The sequence below is a fragment of the Chondrus crispus genome, genomic scaffold, assembly GCF_000350225.1.
Source record: "Chondrus crispus Stackhouse genomic scaffold, scaffold_575, whole genome shotgun sequence".
NCBI lineage: Eukaryota > Rhodophyta > Florideophyceae > Gigartinales > Gigartinaceae > Chondrus > Chondrus crispus.
In genome coordinates, this window is record NW_005178596.1 from 16,842 (window position 1) to 25,574 (window position 8,733).

At 52.2% G+C, this 8,733-nt stretch overlaps 3 protein-coding genes across 3 annotated transcripts; all 3 read left to right on the forward strand.

Annotated features, from left to right (window-relative positions):
* Nucleotides 1–1,320: 1,320 nt before the first annotated feature.
* Nucleotides 1,321–2,925, forward strand: CHC_T00009199001 (Putative ATP dependent DNA ligase). Its single transcript, XM_005710656.1, has one exon. It carries the CDS (start codon nt 1,321–1,323, stop codon nt 2,923–2,925), a length of 1,605 nt encoding a protein of 534 aa, XP_005710713.1.
* Nucleotides 2,926–3,054: 129 nt separating this feature from the next.
* Nucleotides 3,055–3,333, forward strand: CHC_T00000685001 (hypothetical protein). The gene has a single exon (XM_005710657.1). The coding sequence runs from the start codon at nt 3,055–3,057 to the stop codon at nt 3,331–3,333; it is 279 nt and encodes a 92-aa protein (XP_005710714.1).
* A 1,317-nt stretch (nt 3,334–4,650) lies between these two features.
* On the forward strand, nt 4,651–5,535 carry CHC_T00010198001 (E1 enzyme family). The gene has a single exon (XM_005710658.1). It carries the CDS (start codon nt 4,651–4,653, stop codon nt 5,533–5,535), a length of 885 nt encoding a protein of 294 aa, XP_005710715.1.
* Nucleotides 5,536–8,733: the final 3,198 nt, after the last annotated feature.

Sequence of the window (8,733 nt, forward strand, 5' to 3'; positions counted from 1 at the left end):
TTGTCAGGGCGCGAAGGGGCGAAATATATAGCGTGTGAAGGCTTGGAGTCGCGCCGTCCGGTTTTTCAGCGAGATCAATCAGACTCGGCAGAAATCCGGCCAAGGTTTTACCGCCGCCCGTCGGGGCGATCAGCAAAGTATCTTGTTTGCATGCAAAGGCATCTACCATGGCGCGTTGATAGTCCCGCACCTGCCAATTCCGGTCGGTGAACCATTTTTCAATATTTACGGGAACGTCTGCCATTCTCATTCGCTACATAACATATAGAACTTTTTCACTTTAAATCGGATCCTTATGTCTAACGCTGCAGCAGAGAAATGGATGCAAGTTCGCCCGGAAGGCTTGTATTGCGTGCCGGCGGATATTTATATCGACCCAGCGGAGGCGGTGAAACGTGCCATCATCACGCATGGTCATGCCGACCATGCCCGATCCGGACACGGGGTAGTCTTCGCGACGCCCGAGACCATAGATATCATGCGCACGCGCTATTATCTTGGCGAAGAAACGCAGGAAACAGGACTGAAATATGGCGAGCGGTTTGATCTCGGCGGTGGGGTTACGCTTTGGTTCGCCAGTGCAGGCCATATTCTCGGATCCGCTCAAGCCGTTTTAGAATATGACGGCACGCGGGTCGTGGCGGCCGGCGATTATAAACGCCATCCCGATCCAACCTGTGCTCCGTTCGAGGTTGTTCCCTGCGACGTGTTCATCACAGAGGCGACTTTCGCGCTACCCGTATTTCAACATCCTCCATTGGAAGCTGAGGTTGAGAAGCTCCTACGGTCTCTCCGCGCCCTGCCCGACCGGACGCACATCGTCGGCGTTTACGCGTTGGGAAAATGCCAGCGCGTCATGAAGACGCTGCGCCTCGCGGGCTATGAAGAGCCTTTTTATATGCACGGCGCACTCAGAAAATTGACTGAACTCTACGAAAGTTACGGGCAGGATTTTGGAGCCTGGGAAATGGTCAGCAATATTCCCCGCGCTAACAAACATGTTTTTCAAGGTAAAATCGTCCTCTGCCCACCTGCGCAGATAAATGACCGCTGGTCCCGCCGCTTCGCTGACCCGCTGCCGACCGTCGCGAGCGGATGGATGCAAATCCGCGCCCGGGCCCGACAGAAACGCGCGGAGATGGCACTCGTCGTCTCCGATCATGCGGATTGGGGCGATCTTATCCGCACCTGTGAGGAGACAAAAGCCGAAGATATTTGGATTACGCATGGCCGTGTCGAAGCTTTGGAATATGCCCTAAAAGAGCGGGGCATGCGGGCGAAGGCGCTGAACCTGATTGGCCGCGATGAAAGCGTTGAATAATGGAACGTTTCGCAGAACTCTTGGACGATCTCTATTTCACCAATTCAACTCTGGCGAAAGAAACAATCCTCTCCAACTATCTTCGCGCGACACCTGATCCTGACAGAGGATGGGCGCTCGCCGCGATTGCCGGTACGTTGAGTTTTGATCTTTTCAAACGCAATGTCATCAAGTCTCTGATGATGGAACGGATGGACCCGTTCCTGTTTGATATGTCTCGTCATTATGTCGGTGAAATGAGCGAAACTGTCGCGCTGGCTTGGCCAAAATCTGAAGATCCCGTCAGGCTCAACCGTCTTCCCAGCCTGCATGAAATAATCGAGGAATTTCAATTCCGCGACAAAGCGGGCATCCAAAAATATCTGATCACGCTTCTGGATAATATGTCTCCGTCGCAAAGATGGGCGCTATTAAAGCTCGGTACGCGGGGTCTTCGTATTGGCATGTCGGCCCGGTCGGTGAAACAAACTCTGGCAAAGATGAAAGGCGTGGATGTTGATATTATTGAGGCGGCCTGGCACGGATTGACACCGCCCTATCTCGATCTTTTCGCTTGGCTCGACGGGACCGCAGACCTGCCGGATTTAAGCGACGTCGTCACCTTTTCGCCGGTTATGCTTGCCCATCCGATTGATGTCGAAAAAGACCTCAGCCGAATCACCCCTCAAACCCATCAGGCCGAATGGAAATGGGACGGCATCCGTGTCCAAGTCGCCGCCAATGGCAAAAGCGGCGGCGCGAAGGAGGTCAAAATATTCTCCCGCAAAGGCGAAGATATCTCAGGCAGCTTTCCAGACCTGATCGAGACCGTCGACTTTCACGGCGTTATCGACGGCGAGTTACTTGTAAAACCCGGCGGAGAGATCGGGTCATTCAATGATCTGCAACAGCGGCTTAATAAAAAGAAACCCGCAAAAACCCTGATGAAAAAATTACCTGCTCATGTGATCGCCTATGATCTTCTGGACTGGCAGTCTGAAAACCTGAGGCAGGAACCCTTGTCGCGCCGTCGAGAGCTGTTGAAAAGCCTGATTGCGGCCCACCCCGACGGGCGCTTCGCACTTTCGGAGACTCTAGTTTTCGAGAATACCGACGACCTGGTCTCACTACGCGAAGAAGCGGCACAGACAGGCGGTCTGATCGAAGGCCTCATGATCAAAGATATGAGCAGCGTCTACGTGTCCGGGCGGCCAAAACATGCTTGGTATAAATGGAAACGCGATCCTTTCCTATTGGACGCCGTCCTGATGTACGCTAGGCGCGGTACGGGCAAACGCTCTTCATTTTATTCGGATTACACATTCGGTCTGTGGGGAGAGGACGGCACCCTTCTACCTATCGGAAAGGCCTATTTCGGCTTCACGGACGAGGAATTAAAGAAAATCGATAATTGGGTGCGCAGTCACAAGCTCCAAAGATTCGGCCCTGTCCAAGAGGTTGAAAAAGAGCTCGTTTTCGAAGTCGCCTTTGACGCAGCGCAAATCAGTAAAAGACACAAATCCGGCTATGCTTTAAGATTTCCCCGTATACACAGAATCCGTTGGGATAAACCGGCCGCCGAAGCGGACAAAATCGTGAACCTCGCGAAATTAGTTGGCAAATAGTCCGACTAGAGTTTGCCAGGTGAGCTGACTTCGCGATAGTCCTCTTAGCATGCGTAATTGGACGGACTGATTACGCGGTCGAGTTCCTGATAGTCTACAGATGTTGATCTGTAGCTATGGGAGATAAGAATGAGCTATTTTGTAGGACTGGATGTTTCGCTGCGTACTGTAGCGCTGTGCGTTGTGGACGCTGATGGTGATATTATCGTGGAACGAATGTTAGACTGCGAGGTCGAAGCGATTGATGACTACCTTCGCAAGTCTGGAGAGCCGATTGCCAAGCTAGGCTTTGAAGCCGGCGTTATAAGCCAGATGCTGTTTCATGGGTTACAGGCCCTCGGATATGACGTTGTGTGCCTGGAAGCGCGTCAGGTCAGTGCAGCCTTGTCGGCTAACCACACATTATAAACTAACGGTTCGTCCTGACCTGGACGAGGTGTTTGTGGATCACGCCGATAATGTCCGCTGTGCCATATTATGAGCACGACTCTTAGCGAGGCGCTACACCACCGATCCGAAAAATGCATGCAGCGCCTATCACTGATCAGCCGACTGCGAAGAGAAGCGTGACCCGGGAACAGACAGAACCACAAATTAAAGGAAACTAGGAACTTGACTAAACAAACCAATTAGAGAAGCGGACATTAGCAAATCCTCGAAAACTGTCCAAAACAGAGAGGCTAAGTTGAGATAAATTTTGTGGAGAGCGTGAGCATTCAGCTGTCGATCAGCTAACTTTTCGAAGTTTCAATCTGGAGTTAATTTAACAAAAAAATCAGGAGTACTCCTATAAAGACAAGTCATGAGGGCAGAAAAAAAGGGATATTTATCGCGCCGGCTTCCGCTGGGCCGCAACATTTCAGGTTGGGTCGTTGAACGTCCCGAATTACACCTGCCCGCGCAAACCTTGGTTGCGTTGAGACATGACCTAAAAACGATAGCGCAGAAAACCTTACCCGGAGAGCCGCTGGATTACGGCGTTTTTCAAGAGGGTAACGATGCGCTGTCCCGCTCTCTTGTCACGATCCTTTACGAGCGCAAAACCGGACACCCTCTCGCGTTTAACAGCATGCCGATTTTAGACGTCGAATTACAAGGACAGACGGAAGAAGTCCTCCACCTTGGTTTGGTCATGGTCGACCCTGATGCCCGCAGCGGCGGCTTGTCGGCTCTGCTCTATGGCTTTGCCTGTATATTGATGCTGATCCGCAGACAGTTCCGGCCTGTCTGGGTGTCGTCGGTGACTCAAGTTCCGGCGGTTGTCGGTCTGGTCTCTGAGCTTTACTCCAACACTTACCCGACCCCCGAAATATCGTCACGGCGCAGCTTCACGCATCTGCAAATCGCGCGCCGAATAATGGAAGCCCATCGCTCGGCTTTCGGTGTCGGGTCGGAAGCGGGATTTGATGAAGACAGTTTCGTGATCTCCAACGCTTATACGGGGGGATCAGAAAATCTGAAGAAGACCTATGACGAGGCCCCTAAACATCGAAAAGAAGCTTACAATTATATGTGCGAAGAAAAATTGGATTATGCGCGGGGCGATGACTTCTTACAAATCGGGAAACTAGACGCGCCTGCCGTGCGGCACTATTTTATGCGAAAAGACCCGGACGCGCCCGTCATCGCCCCTCTCGTCGCTATCCTTTTCTTCAGTCTTCAATCTATTTTCTTTCCGGTGCTGCACTGGTTCGACAACCGCAAACATTGGGGAGAGTTACGACCATGGAAAAGCTGACCAATGCCTTCACATATGACGAGTTTACGACACGAAATTTCGGGTTTGTTGACCAAGCCGAACAAGACAAGCTGAAGGCGTCATCCGTCTTCGTCTGCGGCGTGGGCGGCATGGGCGGCGCGTGCTTGCAAGCCTTGGCGCGAAGTGGGATCGGGCATTTCATTATCGCAGATATGGATGTGTTTGAGTTATCCAATCTGAACCGTCAGGTCTTCGCCAATCTCGGCACGGTAGATAAAGAGAAGACGCGAGCAACTGAGACGGCCATATTAAATATCAATCCGGAAGCCAAAATCGACGTCTATGACGGGTCTTGGCCCGATCATTTGAACGGCATTCTAGACCGCGTGGATATCGTCGTGAACGGCATGGATGATGTTGCAGAGACCATAAATCTCTACCGTCAATGCCGCCTCAAAAAACTGACGATTATTGATGCTTATGCGGCCTCTCTGCCCAGTGTTTATGTGACGCGAGCGGGGAAACAAACACCTGAAGAGCGCCTGAATTATCCGACCAAAGGACGCCCGCGCGCGAGCTGGACGGAAGAGGATTTTTCCGAGGCCTTTTTGCGTGAACTCGAATTTGTCATGGGATGTTCTTCATCACGGAAATATATTGATATGGAGGCGGGCGCGGAAATGGCCGCCGGTAAAAGATCCCGAATGTCTTTTGCGTCGATGGTTATTTTGACAGGAAATATGATGTCATACGAGGTCATCAATGCGTTATTGGATAGGCCCTCGGGCGCTGACAATCGAGGATACTTCTTCAACCCGCACACGGGGCGGACAGAGCGTCCGCCCATTAAGCCGGTCGAATGGCTTCTGCGAAGACTCGCAGGCCGCGCTATTGCAAAGCTCATGGACTGACCTCTGATGGGCTCCGCTGACGTCTTCATTAATGTGATTGCCGCAATCGGTATGCTCACCTTATGGCTGAGCATACGGCAAGCGGATAAGTCTTCAATTTTCGAACGCCGTATCGGCTATCTGGCCTTGGCGGCAAGTTTTCTGTTGGCCTTACGGTCCGGTTTTTGGGTCACCGACTCCTATGCCTTGGAACGTGTCGCCTTAATTCCCGCGATTTTGTTTCCCGTATTGATACTGATCGCGATGGAAGGCTTGCTGCGCCGGCACGCGCCTGTTGCTATGAAGCTCATTGCAGGCGCGGCAATTGTCCTTGGGTTGATTGCAGTGATTGCCGGTCATCGACAATTCGAACCGTGGTTCTCCTTTGTTTTGGCAGGTGTGCAGATGTGCGTCATTGGCTTCTGTCTGATTTGGGTCCGGCTGCGTGATAAGTCGAAAAATACGGATGCCGAAAATCAAACCGCAAATATTGTGGCTGTCACGCTCGTTTGTCTTGCGCTGGCTTGTATAACGGATTTCCCCGAAATTATTGAGATGCCCGTCAGACTCGGGGCAGTCGGGATGCTGATTGTCGCCTATGTATTGGTCTTTGTCGCGTCACAGCGTTTTTCGCTCCGCCGGGCAATATTAGAAATCAGCGCGATTGTGACTATGGTGGCCGTCTATCTTTGGATGTCGACCTCAGTTTTGGGCGCTGAGAGTTGGCAAGCCATCGTTCAGCTTGGCGGCGTTTTATTTTCGCTGATGCTTACAACAGTAATTGTTATCCGGGTCTTCACGATGCGGCGCGGCGTGAGCGGGGCGTCGGACGCGCGTCTGGCAGACGCTGACACGACTGATTTGCTCTCATTTTTAGGAGATGCGATGGGCGGTCCGCTGACGCCGCACGCCTATGTTTTGCAGGGAGATGATTTGGCGGATTACGATATGGGCCAATTACGAGATGTCTTCCGGTCTGTCCCGGTGATCAGTCGCAATGCTCCAATCGCCAAGCTTCCTGATACGGCCGGGGAGCAAATCTCCGACATCTTAAATCAGAACAACGCCGAACATGTTTTCATGGCCTCGCAAAACCCGCCTGTTTTGGTTGTTTGTGCGGCGCAATCTTTCGGTGATGAGCGAGAGCTGGTCTCTTATTTATCTTTGGTGTCCAAAATGTGTGAACTGATCAAAAGGATTCGGAAAAATGATCCAAATTAGAGAAGGCGATTTTGATAGTTTCTTCGAAGCGCCGTTCAGCGCTTACGGCAAAGACAGTCTCTATGTGTCGCCGATAAAAAGCGACTTGAAACGGTTTTTATCCAAGTCTGAAAATCCGCTTTTTCGCGGCGACAGCGATATCACCCATTTTACCGCGCACCGGGACGGCCGCGTTGTCGGGCGTATCACGGCCCATATCCATGCGGAAAGCAACGCAGCCTTTGACACGAATGAAGCCTATTTCGGGTATTTCGATTGTGCGAATGATAGCGAAGCGGCCAAGGCCTTGCTTGACGCGGCGGAAGGTTGGGCTGGTGCAAAGGGCTGCACGTCAATCGCCGGAAACTATAACTTAACTGCCATGCAGCAGATTGGGGTCATGGTCGGAGGCTTCGAAAATCCCGCCTATACGGATCTGATTTACAGTCCGCCCCACATCAAAGATCTCCTGGCTGAAAACGGCTATAAAGCGGAGTTCCCGATGGCTACATTTGAGACGCCGTTTAACGCGGATTATACGCCGCCCAGCATCGGTCCGAAACAACAAGCTATATTGGATAATCCGGATTTCGAATTCGCGCCGATTAACCGAAAAACGATAGCCGCCCGCATCGAAGACGCACGCGTTATCCTGAATGAGTCTTTCGCGTTAAATCCGCAATTTGTGCCTGTCACAAAAGAGGAATATGATTTTCAATCCAAGGATATGAAATGGATCATTGATCCGCGTATCTCCGGCGTCATGCACTACAAAGGAAAGCCGGCGGCCTGCATCCTGTGTATTCCGGACCTAAATCCCTTATTGCAGAAAACACGCTCTCGCATGGGGCTGGGATTTATTTGGCATTTCATCATGCACAGGCTGAAACGCAAACGCGCAGTTTTAATCTATTCCGGCGTTATTCCTGAATTGCAGGGCCGAGGCGTCAACCCGTTGGTGCTCAATCATATCACGACGGCCATGGTCAAAGCCGGATATGAAACGCTTGGCAACACGTGGATCGGCGCAACCAATAAGGCCAGTTTGCGGCAAAAGGAAAAGATGGGCGCCCGCCCGCTGCACGAGTTGCGGATTTTCCGAAAAGCACTGGCGTCGTGATTCTCACCCCGAACATCCAGGCGGCGGTCGTGACGGTGGCAAACCGTGCGCCCTCGGTGCATAATACCCAGCCTGCCCGCTGGGCATTCGATGGCGGCGGGGTGCAGATTTACGCGGATGAGAGCCGATACCTGACTGTCGGCGACCCCACGCTTCAAGACGCGGGCGTGTCATGCGGCGCGGCCTTGGAAGGTACTGTGATAGCCTTGGCTGAGCGGGATATAGGCGTGGAATCAATTGAGGATCATTGGCTGTCGGATACCCCTTCGACCTACGCCGGCATGACGTTAGCCGCGAGTTTAACGTTGAAACTGGGCGCCGCAGTCGACCCTTTAAGTGAATATATAAAAGACAGGTTCACATGGCGAGGTCTGTTTACTCGGCCTGCGGAAGATGCCGGACAAGCCCTTCAAATGTGGGCCGACTCTGCGAGCGATATAACTTTGGTGACGGACCGGGAAGCAATTGCCGATCTGGCTAAAGTCAATGATACGGCGAGCCTGAAGTTCTTTAAAAACCGCTCCTATCGTGAAGAGCTCTTATCTTATATGCGCTTGTCCGAAAAACACCCGCTCTGGGACACTGACGGTTTAAATCGCGAGGCCATGCAGCTTTCAAAATTTGAAGGATCAGCGGCGGGATTGATCTTGCGCCACCCGTTCTTTGAAGGCGTCAGCGCTGTCGGTCTTGGCAAGGCTATCGTGACGGAAGCTGCGAAAACAAAGTCGTCGACTGCTGTTGGCTTTTTCACAAAACCGGAAGGCACATCCCCGCTTCAGACCGGGCGGGATTTATATCGTCGGTGGCTGGAGATAACAGAGCTTGGCTTTTCAGTTTGGCCGATGGCCGTTGTAGCAGATGACCCGGAGAGCGCGGCGCAGTGCAAGGCGGCATTTAAT